This window comes from Marmota flaviventris, chromosome 19, assembly GCF_047511675.1.
Source record: "Marmota flaviventris isolate mMarFla1 chromosome 19, mMarFla1.hap1, whole genome shotgun sequence".
Taxonomy (NCBI): domain Eukaryota; kingdom Metazoa; phylum Chordata; class Mammalia; order Rodentia; family Sciuridae; genus Marmota; species Marmota flaviventris.
In genome coordinates this window covers 36,354,128-36,381,325 of record NC_092516.1, presented here as the reverse complement: position 1 = coordinate 36,381,325, position 27,198 = coordinate 36,354,128, and the positions used below count along the sequence as shown (strand labels likewise).

Genomic DNA, 27,198 nt, shown 5'->3' with positions numbered 1-27,198 from the left:
TGTCTAGTTTTATTCTAATGGCAAAGTAACTTACTTCTATACGTACATATGTATGCAAGTATATGTATGTGTATGCTCATGAATTTTCATGGGCACATAAGTGAGGGGAAAAAAGTCTTAAGTTCAGTGAAGAGACTTATTTAAAGATGCTCTATATGTAGAAATAGTTTGAGACCCTAACACTAACCCACAATGAGGACAAAGTGTAGTTGATAGAAGAATACGGATCAAATGTGTTATGACTATCAAATCCTATACCAAAATGGGAACTTAGTTTTGAAAATTATTCAGAGTCCTATTATTTTAAATACTGGAAATACTTCAGAGACATTCTTAACAATTCATTGCCCTTGTTTAATGGTGAGTTAGAAGAGTTACAAGAGCTGTATTTCATATTTGCCTCCCTTGGTATAAAAGATAAAGATATTTGTTTCTGCTCCAAAAGAGCAAAATAAGGAAAGAAAATTCACCTGAGTCTTGATCAGTAAAGTATATTGTTACTGAAGAAGAAACTTACTAATCATGTGGCACCCATAGCCGGCACTTGCCTTATCAATGAAAAACGTATGCAGATATAACAGCTAAAAACGAAATGTGGTTCTTAATGTCCAACAAAATGATTATAATTCTGCTGGTTGTTACCAGTTGCCTTTCTAATTTTATCTTCACACAGTTTAAGAATATATATTAATTGCTACTTTCTATTTTTTAAAATAAAGTTTTGCTGAAATTAGTTCATAACACCCAGAAGAGCCCTAATATGTAATATTTTCCTCTTAAATGTGAGAAATGTAAATTTTATAGCAGCATTATTTATCCTGGTTCAATTCTTAGGATTCCAAGGCAGTTTTATGTTGTGATTAATAAAAGCATTCTCTTCTTTCAGTTTAAAAAAAACAACATGGAAAAAAATCCATAAACAACACCAAAATACAATTAGAAAAAAAGATTTATAATGCCTATTACAGATTAGGTTGAATTTACTTAATGTGCCAATTAAGTGACTTATCAATAAGACCCCAAAATAAATAGGAAAAGTGAGCAGAGAATATGAATAAATGGTGCAAAATATGCAAATAGGCATATACAAATGAAAGAAAGTTCAACTTTAGTCATTAGAGTTGTAGCTCAGTGGTAGAGCACTTGCCTAACATATGTGAGGCCCAGGTTCAATCCTCAGCACCACATATAAATAAATAAAAATAAAAGTATAAAAATAAGTTATTGATTAAAAAATGGATATCACTTTTCTACTTGATTATCAATGAGCAATTAGATAGCAATATATTGGTGAAGGTGGAGAAATAAATACTTTCATGTGTTCCTTGTGGAATAATCAATTGGTACAATAACTAGAAGAGCTACATGCTAATAACTAACAAAATAACAATTTCCAATGCATACACCCTTGACCTAATAATTCTACATATGCCAGATAATCTATGGGCAAGGGTTTTTATTACAGTGTTGATATAACAGGTGAAGATCATAAACAATTTAAAAGCCCTTACTAGGGGACTTGTTAAATAATTATGGCATCTACATAAACAGACATATGATGCAATCCTGGTTTTAAGAAAGGAGGTTTTCTCCATAGTAAAAAGGCAGAGTAGCATAGTCCGCAGGCTGCACAACATAATGGTTTAAAACATAGGCTTGAGGGGCTGGGATTGTGGCTCAGTGGTAGAGCTCTCGCCTAGCATGAGCGGGACCCGGGTTCGATCCTCAGCACCACATAAAAATAAAGGCATTGTGTTGTGTCCAGCTACACCTAAAAAAAAAAACAAAAAACAAAAAAAAAACATGGGCTTGGGATCCACATTATCTCAGTCTAAGTCCTGTTCCTACTTAGTGGCTATGTGATCGTGGGCAATTAGCCAATGCCTTTGTGCCTTCGTGGTGATAATAGTACCTATGCAACAGGGTTATTATATTGAATGAATTAAGATTTCTTTACTGCCATGAAATGGTTTGGGGTAGATAATAAATGCTAAGGGTTTGTTGAAAGACTAAAAATACAGTCATGTAAAATGATTTCCAGCATACATTACTAAACAGAAGAAAACATATGCATAATTGTTTGGGGACCCTGCTGGTATTTTGTGAATGAAAAATCATAACATGTACACGTGCATGATATTTTGCATACAGTTGGATCTTTTTTTATAATTTCTTAGTTGTAAATGGACACAATACCTTTATTTAATTTATTTCCTTAATGTGGTGCTGAGAATCAAATGCGATAGGCGAGCGCTCTACCACTGAACCACTACCCCAGCCCCAGTTGGATATCTTTGTAAGAGAAATATGGACCTCATAAAAGCTATTACCTCAGATTGGCTCAGTGGTAGAGTGCTTGCCTAGCGTGTGTGAGGCACTGGGTTCAATTCTTAGCACCACATTTATACAAACAAATCAATAAAGGTCCATCAAGAGTGAATAAAAAAATGTGGTATATATACACAATGGAATATTACTCAGCAATAAAAGAGAATAAAATCATGGCATTTGTAGGTAAATGGATGGAGTTAGAGAAGATAATGTTAAGTGAAGTTAGCCAATACAAAAAAAAATGCCAAATGTTTTCTTTGATATAAGGAGGCTGATTCATAGTGGGATAGGGAGACCATGGGAGGATTAGACGAACTCTAGATAGGGCAAAGGGGTTGGAGGGGAAGGGAGGGGAGGGGGCATGGGGTAATTAATGATGGTTGAATGTGATGATTATTATTATCCAAAGTACATGTATGAAGACACTAATTAGTGTGAATATACTATGTATACAACCAGAGATATGAAAAAATTTGCTCTATATATGTAATAAGAATTGTAATGCATTCCGCTGTTATATATAAATTTTAAAAAGAACAAAAATAAAGGTCCATCAATAACTTTTAAAAAAAGCTATCGCCTCTGGGTCTTTGTTGTCCTCCCACCCTGGTATTGGGGATCAAACACAGGACTTAGCACATGCTAGGTCAGTGCTATACCCCTGAAGTACATCCAAGCCTGTCCCTGGGTAAGTTTTGAGGTGGAGGGGCATAGTACATTTCTATATACTTTGTATTTTGAGCCAGATATTTCATATTTTTAAAGTGAACACCTAAAATAGTTAAGAGTATGACAATATGGAATATTTGTATAATTCTATATTAAATGAGACCAGCAATATATAAAAACCATAGATTCCCCAATAATATAGTTCCTTCAGCAAATTGGCAAAGATTTGAACATAGAAAGACTCTTTGGGGTTTTTGTTGTTTTCTTTCTTTTGAGTATTTTCCAGGGATAATAACAATAACGAGGATGATGTCCACTCTTCTTAACTAAACAAATCTAGACATTCTTTTTTTAAAATGGCTTCATGGAGGTATACTTGACAAGATGGTATATATTTCAGGTGTACAAATTGATGTAGTAGTAGTCACATGCCTCAAGGTTTTGGTCAACCTCAGATCACAGATACACTGGTGGTCCCATAAGTAGACATCACCTAGTGACGTTGGAGCCTTCTTAGTCTATGTAAGTACCCTCTACAGTGTCCACCCTGGGACATATTTATCAGCAATGTCCCTTTCATTAAGCAACACATGACTGTACACATACTCCTTTTGATACAGTGAAGTTAATTAGTATATTCAGCACCTCACAAAGTTACCATTTTCTTTATTCTTTTTCTTAAACTTTTTTTAGTTGTAGATGGACATGATACCCTTATTTAATTAATTTATTTTTTTATGTGGTGCTGAGGATCAAACCCAGTGCTTCACACATGCGAGGCGAGCACTCTACCACTGAGTCACAACCCCAGCCCTTCTTTATTCTTTTTTATTGTTTATCCCTCTTGGCAGATTTCAAGGATCCAATACAGTAAATACAGTATTGTGTATTATAGCATCTTATAGTTAAGCTTTCAGTCCTCCTTCATCTTGCAGATCTGAAAATTTGTATTCTTTGACCAACAAATTCCATTCCCTTCCCTTGGATCCTGGCACCCACAGTTCTCGTTTTCTATGGGATTGACTAGTTTAGACTCCACCCGTAAGTGAGATCCTGCTGTATTCATTTTTCTGTGTCTGGCTTACTTTTACGCAGTATAACTTACAGTTTCAGTTACAGACCTCCAGTTTCATCCATTGTATGCTTGTGCACAGGCTTATGCATACATATGTGCATAAATATGTGTATATAACATCTATTCATCCATCAACGTTTAGTTTGTTTTCATATCTTGATTATTATTGATAATGTTGCAATAAACATAGGAGTGCAGACACTACCTCTTTGAGATCCTGATTCCAATTTTTTTTTATTTTTAATAATATAGGTTGAGCTCCCTAATTTAAAAAGCTGAAATCTGAAATGCTCCAAATCCAAAAACTTTTTGAGCAATGACGTGATGGCACAGTGGAAATTCCCACCCATGACTTCATAGTTGCAGTCAACAGGCAGGCACACCGAAAATATTGTCTAAAATTGCCTTTAGTCGACATGTATAAGGTATATATGAAATGTAAATGAATTTCATGTTTAAATTTTGGAACCATCACCAACATATCGCATTACATCTATGCAAATAACCAAAAATCTGAGAAAAATCTGAAACACTTCTAATCCCAAGCATTTTGGATAAGGAATATTCAATCTGTACCCAGAAAGGAGTTTACTGGATCATATGGTAGTTCTATTTTTTAATTTTTTGAGGACCTTCCATACTATTTTCCATAATAGCTGTACCAATTTATATTCTCAAAGACAGTATGCAAGATTCCCCTTTCTCCGCATCCTTGCCAACATTTATCTTTTTTATAATGGCCATCATAACAGGTGTGAGGTAATGTCTCATTATGATTTAGATTTACATTTCCCTGATGATTAGTAAAGTGAAACACTTTTTCATGTAGTCATTAGCCATTTCTATGTCTTCTTAGGAAAAATGTCTATTGAGGTCCTTTGCCCGTGGTTTAAGTGGATTTTTTTGCTGTTGAGCTATATTTTTTGTATCAATCTCTTATCTAATATATGGTTGGCCAATATTTCCTTCCATTCCATGTATTGGGTAAAAACTCTTAGGTTCCTTTGCTCTACAGAAATTTCTAGTTTAATCCCACTTGCCTATTTTTTGCTTTTGTTGCCTATGTTTTGGGAATTTTTAAAAAAGTCATTGCCAATACCAATGTCTATATCTGTTTTCATCTAGTAGTGTTTTGGTTTCAGATCTTACATATAAATGTTTAATCCACTTTGAGTTGAATATTTTTTACATGATGTAGAAGAGGGTCCAAGTTCATTCTTATTCATGTGAATATTTTCCTAGCACCATTTATTGAAGAGAGACTATGCATGTTCTTGACACCGTTATCAAAGACTAATTGACCTTGAATGCAGATTTATTTCTGATCTCTCTATTTCATTCCATTGCTCTACTTGTCTGTTTTAATGCTAGTACAATATGGTTTTGATTACTGTAGATGTAAAATACATTTTGAAATAAGGGATGATAATGTCTCACACTCTGTTTTGCTCAAAATTATCTTGTCTATTCTGAGTCTTTCATGCTTCTATATGAATTTTAGAAATGTTTTTCCTATTTCTGCAAAAAAAAAAAAAAGCAGGCACACTGAAAATATTGTCTAAAATTGTCTTTAGTTGACATGTATAAGGTATATATGAAATTGGATCCTGGCACCCAATTGGGGTTTTGATAGGATTGCATTTGAATCTGTAGATGACTTTGGTTTGTATGGACCTTTTAATGATACATGTTCTTCCAATTTGTGGATAAGGATTTCTTTCCATTTGTTTGTGTCGTCTTTAATTACCTTCTTCTTTAATTACCTATTTTATACTTTCCAGTGTACAGATCACTCAACTTTTCAGTAAAGTTTGTTTCTGAATAATTTTTTTCATTTTGTGGTTATTATAAATGAGATTTTTTTCCTTTCATTTCCTTTGCTAGTAATTTGGTGTACAGAAATGTCATAGACGAATGTATGTTGACTTTGCATCCTGCAAATTTACTATTTATTAGTTTTAATAATTTTATTATTGTGATTGTTGAGAGTTTAGGGCTTTTGCCACAGTCTGGCTGGGCACAAAATCACGAGCCACTCACAGCCTTGTAGATTCAAACAGCAATTCTTTATTCCCAAACTCACACCGGCACTCTACACACGTTCTGGGGGGAAATCCACATTCTGGGCAAAATCCCAAATACTCTCTCAATCCCGTGAGAACTCAATGGGAACTCAAGGAGCAGGCGCGCCTGAGGCAGCAGGATATGCCCTATTCCCAGCAGGGTACACCTTAAACCTGGAACCGCCCTAAACCCGGATTGTCCTAAACCGGGAACGCCCTAAACCCCCCCCCCATCTGCCCTAAACCCGGATCCGCCCTGGTCCTTGAGCAAGGTCACCTTACATGCAATGTCACTGCAAATGACCTGGGTCATGCCATGCGTCATTCTTACTTAGCAATGGCCCTCCTAGATATTTCCTTTAGGGCTTCAAGTATGATGATGTCAGCTGCAAACAGATAATTTTATTTTTTCTTTCTAATTTGGATGTCTCTTCATCCCTTGTTTGATTGCTCTGACTAGAATTCCAGTGCTATTTTGAATAGAAGTGGTGGAGAGTGGGCATTCTTGCTTTGTATTAGATCTTAGAAGAAAAGATTTTGAGTATGATGTTAACTGTGGAATTAATTGGATTGAGGTGTTTTATTCAGTTTTTTTGTTTTGTTTTGTTTTGTTTTGTTTTTTTGCTGCTGTAAGTGCCCTCTCTCTCACAAGGGACAAAATATATATCCCAAAGGCATGTCCCCATTGACCCATCTCCTCCAACCACACTCTACCTGCCTATAGTTACCACCCAGTTAATCCCGGATAAATATACTGGTGAAGTTAAGGCACTCAGAACCTAGTCATTTCACCTCGAAACTCTCTTGCATTGTCTCACCTATGAGCTTTTGAGAGATAACTCATGTCTAAATCATAGTATGAAGTAAGTTTATACCTACTTTATGAATGGATATTGTTTTGTTAATTCTTTTCCTGTATCTACTGGGGGTGATCATGTCATCCTGATCTTTAATTTTTAATCATGTGGTCTTTCATGTTGATTGACATTCATATGTTGACACAACCTCATATCCCAGGGATAAATCTCTGAGTCACGGTGTGTGATCCTTTCAGTGTCGTGTGGAATTTGATTTACCAGCATTTTATTGAGGATCTTTGCAACTAGATTCATGAGAAATATTGGCTGTAGCTTTCCTTCCTTGTGCTGTCTTTATCTTTAATGTCAGGGTGAGTCTAGCCTCAGAAAGAGTTTGAAAATATTCTTCTATTTTTTTTAGAAATGTTTAAGAGATAAGTATTTATTTTTGAATGTTTGGTAGAATTTACAGAATCCATTTATTCATGGACTTTCCTTTGTTGAGAGGTTTGTTTTATATATATATATATATATATATATATATATATATATATATATATATTTTAGTTGTCAATGGACCTTTATTTTTATTTATTTATATGCGGTGCTGAGATGCGAACCCAGCGCTAGGCAAGCACTGAGCCACAATCCCAGACCCTTTGTCGGGAGACTTTTGATTACTGATTCAATTTCCTGATTTGTTTTTCTGTTCAGGCTATTACTTCTTAACTCATCCATCTTTTCTTTTGGTTACCATATGCATGAAATGTATTTTCTATTCCTTTACTTTCACCTTATGTGAACCTTTAAATTTAAATATATTGTGGAAATCTGATCACTTGGTTGTTGTTTTAAATCAATTCAGCCATTCTATGCTTTCTGATCTGGGGAATTTAATATATTCATATTTAAAGATTATTTGATTTTTATAATGATTTGATTTTTGGAATCATTTACTCTCATTGTTTGATTTTTGTAATCATTTACTCTGATTTTTGTAATCACTTACTTTCATTGTTTTCTCATTATTTTCATTATTTTGGTTTATCTACTCTACATTTTGTCTTTGTGGCTATCATGAGACTTGCATAAAATAGTTAAACCATCTCCTTTAAATTGATAAAAACTTAATTTCAATTACACATAAAAACTCTGTATTTTTACTCACCCTCCACACTTTTGTGACTTGTTCCAAAGTCAGTTTATTTAATTTGTATGGTGTATCCATTAACAAAAATTTTACTAGTGTCTTTATTTTACAGAATGATGGGTCTCATTGGGGCACATCTGTACATGCACATTTCCGCCTGACCATTATTCCCCTCGGCCACCTCTACTAGACCTTCTCCTTTCCCCCTTCTTTTTCTTTAATAGTTTCCCTTATACTTTTATGTCATATTTTCGCCCCTAGATTCCTCATATGAGAGAAAATATATAAGACTTTTCTGAGTCTGCTTTATTTCACTTAACCTGCTGATCTCTAGTTCCATCCATTTTTCTTCAAATGACATGATTTTGTTCTCTATGACTGGATAATATCCCATTGTGTGAATATACCACATTTTTCTCTATCCATGAATCAGCTGACAGGCATCTAGGCTGATTCCATAATGCAGCTATTAATAGTGCACTGATAAAATTAGCATGCTGATTTGGGAAAAATGGAGGAACTTTGGGCAAATGAGAGCAGGAGATGGTGGAATGAGATGGACATCACTACCCTAGGTACATGGGTGACTGCACATAGGTTGTGAAACTATGGTGTACAACCAGAGAAGTGAAAAGTTGTGTTGTAATTGTGTACAATGAATCAAAGTGCATTTTGCTGTCATGTATACCTAATTTTTAAAAAAATTAATAGATAGCTTTTGCCGCGACCCTGCCCCCGAGATGTCACCGCTGCGACCCCTCCGGCATGGCTCTAGAGCGGAGCCGGCGGGCTCAGTCCCAAGCTGCAGAGATGGGGAGCCCAGCGGCACTGCTCTTGTTCTGCTTTTGACAGCTCAGTTCTGTTCCACTTTGCAAGAGAGAGAGGAAGTCAGATGCCCTTTTTAAATTCACTCTTCAAAACTCATCTCCTGGGTTACTATTTTACAGAGTTAATATAAGAATGAAGGCAACTTTGCTGAAGATGAAGATTATACCCTATTAGAAGAGGTTTTTTTTTTTTTTTCCTTTCAAAAGTTTTGATTGTTTGGAGGCTTGTCTCCAGTTACTGCTTTTCAATCAAGTCTGTTTGCTTCATCAGAAATGTTGTTTTTTTTTTACAATTTCAAGGAAAAATATGGCCCAGAAATTGAGTTTACTGTTGCTTGCATTTGGACTCACTTGGGGATTGATGTTACTGTGTTATACTTTTCAACAACCAAGACATCAAAGCAGCGTCAAGTTATGTGAACAAATACTAGATTTAAGCAAAAGATTTGTTAAAGCTCTAGCAGAGGAAAATAAAATCACAGTGTGTTGCAGTAATTCACTTGCAGGTCAGCATGGGAAAAGAAAGAAGAAGCAGAGCAAGCGAAGCAGCAGCAGAAAAAAAGTCCTTTATTGTGTACAAGCAATCTTTTTATAGTATTGTGAACAAAGAAGGCAGCCTTCCAACATCAATAAATCAGGTCTTTCAGCTAATTAAACATAGCATACAGAAGTTTTACTTTCAAATCAGAAGTGACCCGCTTCTCATGGCTAATCTATTCTCAGCCCGGAGTATGTTGAGCTCTGCTCTTTGTTAAGAACAGATAATAAAATTTTTCTCAGCGCCCTCCTAGCCCACTTAGCAGAACATCCCGTTTGCAGGCAAGTCCTCCCAAGGACAGCAGACACCTCGTTTTCAAGCATGTCCGCTGTTACCTTATCTAAACCTTGAAGGAGCCTCTCATTTGCAAGTAGGCCCTCCCAAGGATAGCAGACACCTCGTTTTCAAGCATGTCCGCTGTTACCTATCTATACCTTGACAGAATATCCCATTTGCAGGCAGACTCCATCAAGGACAGTAATAGTTACGCAGTCACATCTGATTCTCTACACAGTGGATGTTGAGAATGGTGCTTCTATGGCAGGATATGCGGATCTGAGAAGCACAATTGCCTCCTTTTGGATGATATTTTGCAACCCTTAGTGAAGTTGGAAAACAAAGTCGACTATATTGTTGTGAATGGCTCTGCCACCCACACAACCAATGGTGCCAGTAACCACAAATCAAAGGATAAATGCATCAGGCAGCATTAGATAGCAGTTGAAGATCACCCTGTGCTGCTACATCCACCGTGGATTATATCCCATTGCAGGAAAAGCTTTTTAATTGCTGGCTAGGACGAAATAATACTTTTAAAAAGCTCCATGTATTTTCAAGGAGTGTGCTGGATTCATGGAACTCTTAATTCTGTATATAAAAATTTAAAATGTTATTGGTTTGCAATCAGGCAAGTCTCTTCAAAACTGTAATATATCCTTAAAGGGAATTTGATAACATGATTAATGTAGTAATAAGCAGGTAGGTGATCTTGTATAAATCTTTTGTGTTTGAGCTGAAACAAAAACACTAAAGACATATTCATTTCTATAAAATATTTATTTACGGATATAACTTGTTTTTTCAGACAAGTGGAGAATAATGTTATTGAATCGTTCTGTCACTTGTTTTCAGTAGATGTAACTGTTTGACTAAGCCTATTAAAAAACATGCTTTACTTCTAGGACCATATTTTGTTATTAAGATTATTAAGAGCAGAAAACGGAAATACAATGTTGAAAATGTTTTAAAATCATGACCCAAAGAATGTCTTCATTTTCACTATCCTTCAAAATAACTGAAGGTTAATTATTATATTTTTTAAAAATTACATTTGTGAGAGTATAATCTTGAAATGGGTAGCAGCCACTGTCCATAAGCTATTCTTAACATTGGGGACAATTTAATAACAACTTTAAAATAGTATTCTTTAATCTCATACTTAAAATTTTCTTACATATATTCTAAAGAATAAGAGATATTTTATGATGAAATTAAAAGTAACTAAAGTATTCATGATTTTTCACCTGCATGAGTGTTGCTTTAAAAGTTCAACCCCTTAGCTGGGTGCAGTGTCCCATGACTGCAGTCCCAGATGCTTGGGAGGCTGAGGCTGAAGGATCAAGAGTACAAAGCCAGGCTGGGCAACATAATGAGACCCTGTCTAAACAAACAAACAAACAAAAAAATCCAGCATTTAACCCCTTGAGTATTTATGTGACCTGAATGCACATTATTTCCACGTTTGGGTGAGTTTGCTTTTATTATGTTGGTAGGGAGGAGGATACTCTTAAGGATTTTAACCAGATGTATATAATGAAGGTGTTTGGGCTGCATAACATTGCTTAGAAAATGTTAATATTACTTGATTTTATATGAGTATCATGCTTTATGAAAACTTTTTGATTAGGTTTTCATTTAATATAATGACCACTTAAAACAATTAAGCCCAGTTAAGATATATTTAAATTATAAAGATTAGCTATCCTTTCAGATACTGAATACAGCAAAAGAAATACCAATCTTGGGTAATTTTAGTATAGAAAGAAATACACCTTTATTTAAATTTCCCTTGTAGCAAATCTAATTGCTATATGATATCATAGTAATTATTCCCTATAATACCTGCTGAAGTACAGCTAGCTTCTAGATTGAATTTAGTTTTAGATATTGTATTCATGATTATAATATGTTACCACAAATAGTAGCAATAATTATGATATTTTGTTTAAATAAGTGTGAGAAAATATTGTTTCAGGAAAGATGATTTCCAAACTGTCTTTTCTGTACCTTTATGTGGAGAAATTAATTATATACCATGGCCAGGTGAAGTTTAGAATAATTGGTAAATGAGATGTGGACATTTTTGTTTCTTGTTTTTATTTTCAGGGATGAAATAAAATATATTATTTGTACTAAAATAAATAAATAAATAAATAAAAATTAGCATACAGGTATCTCTATAGTATGATGACTTTAATTCCTTTGGGCATACACTGAGGAATGGTACAGTTAGATCATATGGTAGTTGGTTTTTAGTGTTTTTGAGGAAACCACACTGATTTCCATAGTAGCTGTACTAATTTACATTTCCACCAATGTACAAGAATTCCTTTCCCCCTACATCCTCATCAGCGTTTATTGACTTTTGTATTCTTTGTGATAATCATTCTGACTGGGGTGAGATGGAATCTTAATGTAGTGTTGATTTGCATTTTCCATATGTATACAGCTATTGAACATTTTTTCATTTAATTATTGGCCATTTGTACTACTTTTGTGAAGTGTCTATTCAGTCCGTTTGCCTATTTTTTGATGGGGTTGTTTCATTTTGGTTTTGGTGTTACATTTTCTGAGTCCTTTATGCATCCTGAATATAAATCCTCTGTTGGAGGAGTAACTGACTGATTTTTCTCTCATTCTGTAGACTGTCTCTTCACTCTGTTAATTTTTTTCTTTGCTCTATAGAGTTTTTTGATTCACTGCAATCTCATTTGTCAATTGTTGCTATTTTCTGAGCTATTTGAGACCTATTCCAAAAGTCATTGCTTATACCTATACCTTGAAGTATTTCCCATTTTCTTCTAGCAGTTTCAAACTTTCGGGTCTTATGCTTTGATCTTTGATCCACTTTAAATTAATTTTTGTACAGGCTAAGAGAGAGAGGGATATAGTTTCAATCTTCTACATATGGATAACCAATTTCTCCAGCACCCTTTGTTTAAAAGGCTGTCTTTTATCCAACCTATGTTTTTGACACCTTTATCAAGAATTAGATGGCTGTAACTATGTGGGCTTATTTTTGTCCTCTATTCTAAGCCATTGAGCTATGTATCTGTTTTATTCCATTACCATCTAGCTTTGTTGTTGTTATTGTTGTTAATTCAGCTTTGAAGTTTATTTTGAGACTGGATTTTGTTTATTTTGAAACCAATTTCAAATACCTCCAGCATTACTCTTTTTGCTCAGGATTTCTATGGATATTCTGTAACTTTTGTGATTCCCCATGAATGTTAGGGCTCTTTTTAAAATAGGTCTTTTAAAAGTGTCATTGGTATTTTGATGGAGGTTGCATTGAATCTGTAGGTCACTTTCAGTAATATGGCCATTTTGACAATATTCTGCTGATCCATGAATATGGGAGGTCTTTATGTCTTCGAGTGTCATCTTTAATTTCATTCTTCAGTGTTCTGTAATTCATTGTAGAGGTCTTTGCCTCTTTGGTTAGGTTTGTTCCCAGGTATATTATTTCATTTTTGATACTATTTTTAATGGAATTATTTTCCCAATTTATTTCTCAGTGAGTTCTTTATTAGTATACTGAAAAGCTATTTATATGTTGATTTTGTATCCTATTACTTTGCTTTTCTGTGTATAGAATTCCTTTAAGTATCTTCTATAAAGCTGGCTTAATGGCCATGAATTTATTTAATTTACACCTACCTTGGAAGGTACATATTTATTCTTTAATCAAAAAGGACATGGGCTGGGGATGTGGCTCAAGCGGTAGCGCGCTCGCCTGGCATGTGTGCAGCCCGGGTTCGATCCTCAGCACCACATACAAACAAAGATGTTGTGTCCGCCGAAAACTAAAAAATAAATATTAAAATTCAAAAAAAAAAAAAAAAGGACAGCCTGGGCTGGGGGCGTAGCTCTGTGGCAAAGTGCTTGCCTAGCATGTGTGAGGCACTGGGTTCGATCCTCAGCACCATATAAAAATTAACAAATAAAATAGAAGGCATTCTGTCCATCTACAATTATAAAAAAAAAAATTTTTAAAGGACAGCTTTCCTGCATATGGTAATCCAGATTTTCATTTATTTTCTTTTAGGGCTTGAAATAGTTCATGCCAAACTAATAAGGGCCATCTGTAGGATAATCTCTGCCCCTCCTTGTTCACCAAGTGACAAAGCAAAATTGTTATGGCAGTAGCTTTTCCTCAGACAGGGATACTGACACAGCAGGAGCTGCCCACTGCCCACTAGCCTGCCGAGTTCACTAACAGATCCAAACCGTGTACCCTTGGTCCCAAGACCCTCAGTTCACTCAAAGGTTGGCAGGTGTCAAGCCATGGCAGATTTCTGAAATGCCTCAGAGCATGGAGGCCATAACTGAGGAGACGGGATTGGGGTGGGGAACCTTGGGCACTTAGCATTCTGCCACTCCAGATCCAGCACTCTCCCCTGCTGTGAATTCATACACAGCTGGTCTCACTCCCTGTCACCAAGTACAAACCACCATTTTTAAATGAAAGTGCCCTCCATCAGGCATATTGTATTTCCTGTTACATAGAGATCCCAGTGGATCTGCATCACAGTCACTTTCTTGGGTTCAAACTGACCCTTGGAGTGGGTACCTACTAAGCCAGTGAAGAAAGTGTCTGTTGGGTCCCAGAGGCACAAAAAAATGCAGAGGTGTCTGACCTCCCCCAGAGTAAACTCAACAACAGGGCCCTTTCCCAGGATAGCACCCCATTCTGGCACTGTCTGAATCTGATGGGAAATGCAGAGAACCTCTTCTGCACAGCTGTCTATGCAGAAGCCAGGTCTCCAACATGCTCAGAATGCAAATTTGTCTGGTTCTGGAATCTGCATGCGTAGAGAATGCTGGGACTTTTATCCTCCAGCCTGCTGAAGGGGTGCTTCCCGTTCCCTGTTGAGTCACTGCCCCCTCAGTGCTGGGGTGTTCCATCACTTTTATTCTGAAAACCAATGCTTCTGGGTTTCACAAGGTTGCTGACTTTTTTGAGTTGCACTCCAGCTCTTTGTTGTTGTTGAAGTACTAGGGATTGAATCCAGGGGACCTCTACCGCTGAGCTACCTCCATATCCTTTTTATTTTTTTTATTTTGAGATAGGGCCTTGCTAAGTTGACCTGGCTATCCTCAAACCTGGATCCTCCTGCCTTGGACTTCTGCATTTCTGGGATTACAGGCATGGCCACCACACCTTTCTTGTACTCCATCTCTTTCCTAGGGACTTCCTATCTCATCATGCAGCCAGACACCTGTTCATTTTACTCAGTCTCCTGGAGCAGGTGGGGAATGCTGAAACTCTCTAGTCTGCCATCTGCCAATCTCCCATTAACAAAATTTTTTGTGGGTATAGTTATTTATATTTTTTCTTTGGACTTTTAGGGTTAAAAATCATTTACACAGAACCATTGCAATGTTACATTATTGTATTTTTCTGTATATTTATTTTTACCAGTGATATTTTTGCTTTCATATGCCATTGCTACTGAGTATGGTTGTTTTTTAAATGTTTTTTGTAGTTGTAAATGGACAGCATGCCTTTATTTTATTTGTTTATTATTATGTGGTGCTGAGGATCAAACTTAGTGTCTCACACATGCTAGGCAAGTGCTCTATCTGAGCTACAGCCCCAGCCTGCTACTAAGTATGTGTTTTATTTAAAGTTTAAGAATTCCCCTAAGATGAAGGATAAAAGCTGTATCCCTCATATAGTGACTGATATAAATAGTTTTCTCTGTTCAAAAAAAAAGTCCCTTAAGCATTTTTTCCTAAAGCATATCTAGTGGTGATAAACTCTTTTTTAATATTTATATTTTTTAGTTGTAATTGGACACAATACCTTTATTTATTTTTATATGATGCTGAGGCTCAAACCCAGGGCCTTACACATGCTAGGCAGGTGCTCTACTGCTGAGCCACAAGCCCAGCCCAGTGATAAACTCATTTTTAAGAGAGTCTTTGAGAAAGATATTCTCTTCTTTGTTTTTAAAGGATAGTTTTTCCATGTATAGTGTTCTTGATTGACAGTTTTTTCATTCACTTCTTTGAATATATTATTCCATCCTCTCATGGCCTGCAATTTTTCTGCTGAAAAATCTGCTGATATCCTCAAGGGGGTTCCTTCATATGGGATGAGTTACTTTTTTCATGCTGCTGTCGAAATTCTTTGACTTTTGACATTGTAATTGATGTGTTTACGTGAAAACTTCATGTTCAACCTCTACAGAGTGCTTTGAGCTTCTTGAGTATGGATTCCTACCTATTTCCTATTTCCCAGATTTGAGATCTTTTTTTTTTTTTAAAGAGAGAGAGAGAAAGGAATCTTTTTTTTTTTTTTTTTTTGTAGATGGACACAACACAATGCCTTTATTTTTATGTGGTGCTGAGAATCGAACTCAGGTCCCGCCCATGCTAGGCCAGCGCTCCACCACTGAGTCACAATCCCAGCCCCTTAAGATCTTTTTAATCATTACTTTTTTATTTTTAAGCTCCTACTTTTCATCTCCTTCTAGTATTTACATAATGGTTTTATTAGGTTGCTTGCTGGTATCCCATAAATTCTGTAAACTTTCTTCTTTTTATTCCTTTTTTTCCTATTTTCTCCCATAATTGGAAAATTTCAAATGATCCATCTTTGTGCTCATTGATCCTTCTGCTTGATTAAACCTGCTGTTGAAGCTCTCTACTTCATCTTTCTATTTCAGTCATTGTATTCTTCAGCCCCAGAATTTCTACTGGATTCTTTTTTTTATTCCTATCTCTTTGTTAAATTTCTTGTTTCGTTTACATGTTATTTTCCTGACATTAAGTTATCCATCTGTTTTCTCGTATAACTCTCTGAGGTTCTTTAAAATTATTTAGAATTTCTTCTCAGATAATGCAGAAATTTCCTGTTTGGGGGTGGGGGGGTCCATTACTAGAAATTTATTTTCCTTTAGTGATGTCATATTTTCTTAATTTTTTTTTCATTTTTGTTCCTTGTAGCCTTGCATTGATGTCTGTGCATTTGAAAAAGCAGTCATGATATTCAGACTTTCTGGTCTGGCTTCAGTAGGTAAAGACTTTCACTGACAAGTGAACTCAAAGGTGCTGGCTGAGTGTATGGGGAGTCCTGATGGCGCTGTGTCCAGTGGTGTAAGGGGTGCCTGTGTAGGGGACACAGTAGCTCTAGCTCCAGGTAGTCATGATAGCATGGGTTCTGGGTGACTCCAGAAGCTGGAGTCCAAGTCAGTGAAGGTCATGGGGGGGGTGGGTCCATGGCAGTGCAGGCTTTGAAAAATTGTGGTATCAGTGAGGACTGCTGGGGTCTTTCTCCTCTCCTTTTCCCCCCGAAAGGAACTTGTGGTTAAGGAATTCAGTCCTGAGCTATGTCAGTCTTGGGACTGGGGTGATATAGTAAAAATAAAACTGCCCTTCTTATCCTTTTCTATGTGATTATTTTTGTGTTTTGCACTATATTAGGTCACCACAGCTTTTATCTGGACTCCAGAGTTCTGGAGTTATTTTAGTCCATGGATAGTGGTTAAACCTCTGTTTTTGTAGGGATAAAATGGTTTGGGTCCTCCAAGCCTGCCATCTTGCTGATATTACTCCCAGTTAGTCCATTCTGAGATTTTTCAGTCTCTTGACCACTCTTCAAGTTTACAAAATTTAGGAAAATGCAGACAGAACAGAAAAATTTCCTCTCCTTTCTCCAGGGAGCTGTTATCAATGTGTTTGGGGCTCCTCATTCCCCTGGGTTCAAGTTCATCTCAGCTTTTGCTATAGATAGTCTTATTATCACTGCAAGGAGGTGGCTTCCTGTCTCCTTGGCCCAGAAGTTTCAGACTCTCCCAGGATGCTTCAGCTTTCCCAAGTCCTCTGTCTCTCTCGTCCCTGTAGCTCTAGCCTTCTGAGACCATCATACCCCTTCAGCAGCTACACTGCTGGGAGGGGATTACTAATGAGGCCCTTGGGCTTCCGATCAACCCAGACCCTTAAGTAGGCCCTGGGAAACCTATTAAGGAACTTTTTTTCTTTCATTCTTTCTTTTTTACTGAGAGGAAGTATTCTATCCTTACTGGGAATAGAAGTTGGAAGATTAAGGGAGACAAGGGATAAAGAGGCGGTAGAGTCTGTCTGTTCCCATTTTCTACAAAAGCCTTCTACGATCGACTCTTCTACCTTTGACCTTTTTGTTTAGAGAGGAGTTGATGTTTGATTTGAACCTTGAAGAATGAGACCCTTTCCAGGTGGGAAAAGGACATTCTTATGTTGAAGAAGTATGGGTGGGTTCAGGGAGAAATGGAAGATCATGGTAGATGGTTGTGTTAGCTTGGAAGTGGAGACTGAAGTAGAACACAATAAAAGGTTAGACCAGAAAACTATGGCGGGGCGGGTCCTACTTTGGTGGTAGGAACTTGGATTTCTAATCAGAATCCAAGTCATCGTCTCAAACCAGACTTGAACTCTTCCTCCCTTTGGAGTCGCTGCAAATACTTGCAAAATACAAATATGCTACAAAGTCCAAGATAGGTCTGAATCTCTTCCTCTCAGTCTTTCCCTCTCAGTCTCTCTCTTCTTCTCCCTTTCATCCCTGCTTTATTAGCCCAGAGCCTGCTGAGCCACTTGATCTTGATCAAAGGATGCACGTCCCTCTCCCTTTTCCTGTCCCCACCCGTCAGTGGTGGGCACCTCTGCTTCACACAGCCTCTGGTGGTGCCTCTACCTGATTGTGCACCTCTTTGTCTCTTCTGAGTACTTCTTTCTCTTTCTTTCATTCTCTTTTCATTTTCTCTTTTTTGCAGGTGGGGAGATATAGACAAATAAGGCAGAGGGTAGAGCAGACTTCCCCTTACAGGAGAGCACAGACTTTGAAATCAGTCAGACCTGGGGACAAATCCCAGGTCAGCTGGTGAGAAGCTATATGAACCCCCCTTTAAGAAGTCCACCTAAAGAGGTGGGGTTGTAGCTCAGTGGTAGAGCACTCGCCTAGCAAGTTTGAGGCACAGGATTTTGATCCTCAGCACCACATAAAAATAAATAAATGTATTATGTCCAACTACAACTAAAAAATATTTTTTAAAAAGTCAATCTAAGTCTCAGCTTCCTCATCTATAAATGCCTGGTACACAGTTGTCTTGCAACTTTATAGAATATATAACTATGTATTTAATAATGTGCATGTGGAATGCTCAGACCATCCCTTGTGCATGGTAAGGACTCAACAAACAGCAGTAACAGTAATGTCAGCTGTAGTTGTTTTCTTCCTAATATCTCAACTCCCGTCAGTGTTTAAAGGGAACATGGGGACACTGTCAATGAAGGGTGAGTTGAGAGGCATTGTCAGGGTCCAGGAAAGCCTGGGGGACGAGGGATAAAGGTGTGATAGAGTCAGTCTCTTCCCATTTTTTCTACAAAAGCCTTCTATGGTTGACTCTCCTGCTTTATCCTTTTTGAGGCCCCGATGTTTGATTTGCACCTTAAAGAGTGAGTCCACTTCCAGGTGGGAAAAGAACATCCGGTGCAAGATCAGGGAGAATTGGGTGACCATGGCATATTCAGATTGTTGCATGTTCAGACTGAGGCAGAAAACTGTGGAGAGGGCCTGGGGTATGGGGCTCAGTGGTAGAGCACTTCGCTTAGCATGTGCAAGGCACTGGGTTTGATCCTCAGCATCATGTAAAAAAATAAATAAATAAAGGAATTGTATCCATCTACAACTTAAAAAAAAAACAAAGAAGAAGAAAGAACAAATCAGTGTAGGGTGAGAACAGAGAGCTAAGGAGGAAGGGCTGCAGGGAGGGGACAGGGACCAGGGACCAGGGACCAGGGCTGGACACTAAAAGAAACCTAAGTCTGGGCCTCAAAGCAGCCGGAAAAAGTGAGCTGGGGTTTTGCAAGTGTCTGCCACTCTGAGCCATCCAGGTCCTTCTGTCTCCCACTAGTTACCTCATCTCTCCCAATAAGTCTTCCATCCAGAGACCGGGGACTAAGGCAGAATGCAACAGGTACATGAGGAGCAGAAAGCAAAGGGGAGCGACTAGACCCATCTTGATATTTTAGGGTTGTTTTTGTTTTTTTTTAATCAGTGCTTTCTACACGTCATTTAAGGCCATCGTGGAGACAAGCCTGTGGAGCTGAGGATGCTGCTGAGGTTTGAGAAAAACTCAAAATTCTCTCTCAGCTCTGGCAGCTGGTGAGTGAAAGATCTGAGAGTAAAACCCAGATGTTTGTGGACCCAGAGCTCCTGTCTGTCCATTGTGTTGTGCTGACTCCAAAAAAAACAAAAGATGGGACCCTGTCCTCAGCAGAGGGCAAACCAGGACTTGGAGTGCTCTCAGGGGCCATGGAGCCAGGGTCCCTCATGAAGGGGACACGGATGAGGAATGGGAAAATAGAGAGAAACATGTGACTCGGGCCACGTCACACACCGTGATAGAGGCCAGACAGGACTAGGGTCCTGGGTCCTGTCCCCAGACTTACCTGTTACCTGAGGCTCCCTCAGAACGAGGTGAAGCAGACCACATCCCAGGGCACTTTGTACATGGACACACAGATGTGCAAATAGATACACAAACTCACTGGGAGAGCTGGAAAGAGCCTTTTTGGTATGTGAATTGGTCTAAGGCCTTCTAAGATCTGTCAAGAATATTGACCAGGTTATGCATGACTTAACATATCCCTTACTAAATTAAACCAATGTCTTCGAACTTCTTTATGAGCTCTTGAAACATCAAAATATCTTTTTAAATTAAATTTATTTTTAACTGGTACATAAAAACCTAAAAGTTGTATTTGTGGGATGCCATATGATGTTTTAATAGGTGTATACATTGTATTATGTTTATATGAGGTTAAATGTATCTATCTCCTCACATATTCCTCATTTATTTTAAAATCCCTTCTTCTGGCTTATTGAAACATGTACATCTTGATTGTACATAATTGTACATTTTTGCTATCTACATTCACCCTACTGTGCAATGTATGGGGAAGTTCCTCCTCTCATCTAACTGTAAGTGTTCATGGATCAACCTTTCCACTCCCTGTGTCCCCTTACTCTCCCCAGCCTTGTAACCACCATCCACTCAGCTTCCGTGTGATCAACTCTTTTAGATTCCTCATGAGTGAGATCATGCAGTATTTGTTTCTGTGCCTGGCTTACTTCACTTAACATGGAGATCTCCAGTTCTATCCATGTTGTCACAAATGACAGGATTTCATTCTTTTTTTAACAGCTGAATAATATTCTGTTGTGTATATGTACCATGTTTTCTTTTCTTTTCATATATATATATATATATATATATATATATATATATATATAGTTTTAGTTGTAGATGGACACAATATCTTTATTTATTTATTTTTATGTTGTGCTGAGGATTGAACCCAGTGCCTCACATGTGCAAGGCAATCTCTCTACCACTGAGCTACAGTCCCAGCCACCATGTTTTTCTTATTTATTTATTAGTTGATGGACACTACAATTGTTTCCATTGCTCTGCTCTGGTGAATAGTGCTGCGATGGACATGGCAGTTCAGTGATATTATATCATGTATTGAGCTGGGGATAGAGCTCAGTTGGTAGAGTGCTTGCCTTGCATGCACAAGGCCCTGGATTCAATCTCTAGCACCACAAAAACAGAAAAGAAAAAAATTATATCATGTGCATTTATGAATATATATCAACAAATCCTACCATTGTGTATAATTATAATGTACCAATAAATATGGAAAAAATCAGACTTGGTGGTACATGTCTGTCATTGCCACAACTTGGGAGACTGAGGCAGGAGGATTAATCATAAGTTCAAAGCCAGCCTTAGCAACTTAGCAAGGCCCTAAACAACTTAGCAAAAACCCTGTGTCAAAATTTAAAAAAAAAAAAAAAGGCTAGGTATGTGGCTCAGTGGGAAAGGGCCCCTGGGTTCAATCCCTACCACAAAAACACATGAGAGTACAGATGTCTCTTCGCCATATTGATTTCATTTCTGTCAGATATATACCGAGAGTGAAATTCTTAGATCATATGGTGGTTCTATTTTAAATGTTTTGAGGGTTCTAAAATCTTTTTTTAAAAAAAATGGTTTACTTTGGGAATAAGAGCATAATCAAAAGCTCAGCTGTTGATAGTACCACAAAATAGGAGAACTGGAAGAAATGTAATCCTCTACTCAGACTCTCATTTTACAGGTGAGGAAATGGGCTGGATCTCATGGTCCTCGGTGCTGTTGATCTAAATTCTACAAAAAATGCCCCCAGTGCACTACCAGCCTCCTGGGCAGAGAGAAACTGCTGGTTAAAGATCAATGAACTGCTCTGGTGATGATGCAATAGCAGACCGGCTGACCTGGAAGTTTCATGGGCGTTGATGGACATCCACCATGGTGGGCAGGTACGTGCCTTGAAGGAAGCAAGGGGTTGACCTGGCCAGGCAAGGCTTCTTGGGGTTGGTGGGCTTGGGTTAGCTTTCAAAGGAAGGCTGCTTTAAAGGATTGGGGAATAGGAAGGAAAAGGAGAGGAGGAGAATATGCCTCTTAGTTGACACTTGAACTTGGATGGCTGGGTGGAGAGCTGGACATGATTCTAGTAGCTTGCAGAGGTACTGACCATGAAGATGATTGATTGCACACCCTCCATCTGAGGTTGATGGTAATATTGATGGTCAATGCATTTTAGCTGAGGGTCCAGCAGAATTTGGAGCAACTGGTAGAGGTAAAGGGTGAGGCTAGAGGCTCTCTGAGGTTCCAGAGCCAAAAACTCAGGTCAGGGACAGTAACTAGGAGAATTGAGAGGAGGCACAAAAGCATAAATTGGGGAGAAATAAGAATGGAGTAATTTTTTTTCTTGGAGTAATTCAGCAAATAAATCAAATCTTGATTCTAGGAAACTGAATTTAGAGGAGTTTCCATAACAACTGTGGAATCAGAGGTTGACACCATGCCCACTTGGAGGACAGGAATCTTCACCCAGGACATGACATCTGAGTGCAGCTGTGGAGAATGAATAGAAGTTTCCCAGGTAGATAATGTGGGGACTTTGGGGCGTTCCCGGAAGTGATAACAGCCCATACAAAGATACAGTGCATACAGGAAGTGAGTCCCCCACTCCAGCTAAAGTCATGGTGCTGAATGGACATAAGATGAAGCTGGAAGGGACATTGTGAAGGACCACAGATGCTGTGCTAAGGAGCATGGATTAATCATGATAGTAAAGAGGGGATAGTTAAATAAATAATATCTGGCCAGGGGCAGGGGCACACGCCTGTCATCCCAGCAGCTAGGGAGGCTGAGACAGGAGGATCATAAGTTCAAAGTCAGCCTCAGCAAAAGCGAGGCAGTAAGCGATTTAGTGAGACCCTGTCTTTAAATAAAAGACAAAATAGGGCTGGGGATGTGGCTTCATGGTCGAGTGCCCCTGAGTTCAATCCCCAGTACCAAAAATAAAGAAAGAAAAAAACTACTATCTGTTCTTGAGAAAAGGTCAGTATAGTTGGTGGTATGGGAAAGGAGGCTGATTGAAGGTAGATGGACCCATTAGATTGGATGGGATCAATCAGGAGAGAGAAGGACAGCTGGGGTGTGAGGAATGTGTGGCAGAACATGGCATCTGGTTGCACTTGAGGGTGAGAGAATGAATCCAGAACGGCTTCCTGATTTCTGATCTTGGTGCTGGGCCAGCTCTATTTTCAGAAGGAAGGGAGGTTTGGGTTGGAGATCAGGAATTGAGTTTGGGACAGATGCAATTGGAAACGTTGGTGGAAATGCTTGGGAGACTGTCGACTATAAGGATCTGCAGCTAGGAGGAGGGACTGAGTCTTGAGACAGATTTAGGAATCACGTGGCTCAAGCCATGGGACCAGATGCCATTATTCATGAAGTTTCCTGTTCATCTTAAGGTGGCCAGTTCACCAAGGAGAGTGTAGACCATCTTCCTTTGCAGTTTTTTCCACCTGTAGTTAGAAATAATAGGTCCAGGATTCCCACGGGCATGTCCTGAATCCTGCTGATGAAATGGCATAAATAGAACCAACCAACTCAGAGCAGATGAGGAGGAGGATCACGTGGTCCATCTGGGAGGCAGCACCCCACTAGGAGCTGCAGGTGTACAGAGAGTGAGATGGGTCTTTGTGACAGACTTTCTAGCTCTGCTCAAGCCCCTTAACCCTCATGGATTTTATCTATAGGACCGCCCGCCTCAGTCACTCCCCGCATGCCCACTCAACATGGAGGCTGTCTAGAAGAAGCCTGAACTCCTCAACCATTTCCCCACCCTGGGTACCATCCCCTCATCCTCAATGCTACAGGCTTGAAAGAGGATGCCTGAGTCCTTAGGTAGGCTTTTGAAGGCTGGGGAGAGCTAGGAGGGTAGGAAGATAGATCTGAAGAAGGTCCCAGGAAGCCGGGAGGCACAGTGGGCCCAGGAGGACAGCAGGAAGGGTGGACATCTGAATTCCTGGAGGACTTAAGAGGACGGGAGGGAGCTCAAGTTCTGGGGAGGATGGAGAGGGGTACGGAGAGCAAGAGATAGATCTCAGAGGGCTGGCATGGGTTTCTGGGGCCCAGGAGAGGCAAGTGTCACCTATTTCCTGGGAGGCAGGCATCACTGTGACACTGGCCTGCATGCCTGTCCTCCCCTAGGCCCCAACACAAGCCACTGGCCTGAGTCCGGCTGGACTGCCCCGCAGGAGTTTGTAATCCTGGGCTTCTCCGGGTGGCCCCAGGGCCTTCGGGTGCTGCTCTTTGCTCTCCTGCTGCCGCTCTACCTGGCCACCCTGGCAGGGAACCTGCTCATCCTGGTCCTGGCCCTGGTGGAGCCCGCCCTGCACACACCTATGTACTTCTTTCTGGGTGCGCTGTCCGCTGTGGAAGTGGCCTACACGCTGGTGCTGACCCCGCGCATGCTGGCTGGCTTCCTCCTGCCACCCGGGGGCCAGGCTGTGGCCCCCTCAACCTGTGCTGCCCAGATGGGCCTTTTTGTGGCCCTGGGCGGTTCTGAGTGCCTGCTGCTGGCAGCCATGGCCCTGGACCGCTACTTGGCCATCTGCCGCCCCCTCTACTACCCTCAGCTCATGACCACAGGACTCTGCTGGGGTCTCCTGGCCTCCTGCTGTGTTGGTGGCTCGGTCCTTGCCCTAGGCCTCACCACAGCCATATTCCAGCTGCCCTTCTGCCATGGCGGCCTGGTCAACCATGTCTTCTGTGACCTCCCCGCGGTGCTGGTGCTGGCCTGTGGGAACCGGGACCTGCAAGAGCATGTGCTGCTGGTGGCCTGCCTGCTGCTGCTGGTGCTGCCCCTAGTCCTGATCCTGCTGTCCTACACCAGAGTGCTGGTGGTCATCCTGGGGGTTGGGGGAGCCGCAGGCCGCCGCAAGGCCTTCAACACCGTAGCGTCCCACCTCACGGTGGCTGTGCTCCACTACGGCTGTGCCACGGCCATGTATGCCCGACCCCTGAGCAGCCGGTCCCTGGAGGAGGACAAGCTGGTCTCGCTCATCTACATCAACCTCACCCCACTGCTGTATCCGGCCATCTACACGCTGCGCAACCGGGACATGCAAGGTGCCCTGCAGCGGGTGGTCAGTCAGAGGACCCCAGGGATGACCCACCAAACTGAGTTCACCTAAAGCTGGAGGCCAGGTGGTGTTGGTCCTGAAATGTGGCCCCCTGATGGAAATCTCACCCTTCCAGAGCCATCTATGGCTCCCCAATGCCTACTGGACATGAACCTGTGTCTAGCACCTAAAGACCTCTAAAACCAGACTCCACTCTGGTTGACAGTTTGAGAGCTGGTGAATTCCTCCTTGTGGAGAGATCTCCTGACAGTGCAAGATGCACAGCAGCACCCTGGTCTCTACCCATTAACTGTCAGGAGCTTCCCCCTCCTCTTCAGATGTGACAATCAAAAATTAGAGCTGGGTGCAGCGGCTGTAATCCCAGCGGCTGTAATCCCAGCGGCTGTAATCCCAGCGGCTCGGGAGGCTGAGGCAGGAGGATTGAGAGTTCAAAGCCAGCCTCAGCAAAAGCGAAGCACTAAGCAACTCAGTGACACTCTGTCTCTAAATAAAATACAAAGTAGGGCTGGGGACGTGGCTCAGTGGTCAAATGCCCCTGAGTTCAATCCCTGGTATGCACCCCCCCCCCAAAAAAAGTCATTGGACACTATCAAAGGACCCTGAGGGGCAAAGTCACTCCTGGTTGAAAACAACTGCTCGAAACTCTGGCTACACAGTATCTTTGGAAGAGAAACAGGTACTGATATATATGAAGTTCACAGAAGGATTCTTGATAATAGAAGAAAAAACTAGAGGGCTGGGGTTGTGGCTCAGTGGTAGAGCGCTCATCTAGCACATGCGAGGCCCTGGGTTCGATCCTCAGCACCACATAAAAATAAATAAAGGTGTTGTGTCCAACTACAACTAAAAAAATAAATATTTAAAAAAGAAAAAACTAGAAATGTTCACTAGTTATAAACTACTTGTGGCATATTCAAACAACTGAATACTATACAATAATGAAAAAAAATGAACTGCTACCAGCAAAACAAAAACAGCTGCAATATGATATTTAAGAAGCAAGACAGGGGACTGGGGTTGTGGCTCAGCAGTAGAGTGCTTGCCTAGCACATGCGAGGCCATGGGTTCGATCCTCAGCACCACATAAAAGTAAATAAACAATAAATGTATTGTGTACAAAAAAATAAATATTTTTTAAAAACCATAATAAGATAAAGGTTAAAAAAAAAGAGTACAGGGCTGGGGGTGTGGCTCCATGGTAGAGCGCTCGCCTAGCACATGTGAGACGCTGCATTTGATCCTCAGCATCACATAAAAGTAAATAAATAAATGTATTTTTTTAAAAAAAAGAGTACATTCGACGTGGTTCCATCCAAAGGGCAATGACAAACTAATCCATGGTGTTTGGTGTTCAGTGTCCCAGAGTGGTGACTTGGGTTGGCGGGGGTGGGGGAAAGACTGCCTGGCACTGAAAATATTCTGTAGCTTTTGGGGGGGTGCTAATCTTACAGGTATGTCCATGTGCAGACTTCTATCAAGACACTGGAGATCTGTGTACCTTAGTGTATAAAATAAACTTCAGCTGATTCCAGTTATTTACAAGACGAGGCCAGCCTCCACACACTTTTATGCCTCTGTTCTGCTGTCTTATGTCCCTGGCATATGTACTCTTTTCTCCTGTGAAAATCTCTGTATAATGCAAGAATCATCCCAAGTACCATTTTTCCTGTGAAGCTCTGGGTACCTTTCCTTTCTTCCTCTCAGTTATTATTATTGTCGCTTTAAAATTAATTTTAGCATCTACCTCAGTTCCCACCTACCCAACTACCCACAATTAGACTGAAATTTTTAAGGTCAGATTTTTCAGGCCCTATTCTTATGTTGTAAGATCCCTGAACTTGGTGGTTCTTAACAGTTGATAGAGGAATAAACCATAGCAAATCTGTGTTGTTTAGGGGTCTCATATATTAGGCTCCTGAATCCTACCAAGGTCAAGAGAA

At 39.8% G+C, this 27,198-nt stretch overlaps 1 protein-coding gene and 1 pseudogene across 1 annotated transcript; both read left to right on the top strand.

Annotated features, from left to right (window-relative positions):
* Positions 1-4,491: 4,491 nt before the first annotated feature.
* LOC114078690 (coiled-coil domain-containing protein 126 pseudogene) lies at positions 4,492-10,167 on the top strand (annotated as a pseudogene).
* Positions 10,168-24,229: 14,062 nt separating this feature from the next.
* On the top strand, positions 24,230-25,309 carry LOC114078692 (olfactory receptor 10AC1-like). The gene has a single exon (XM_027919746.2). The coding sequence runs from the start codon at positions 24,230-24,232 to the stop codon at positions 25,307-25,309; it is 1,080 nt and encodes a 359-aa protein (XP_027775547.2).
* The last annotated feature ends 1,889 nt before the right edge of the window (positions 25,310-27,198 follow it).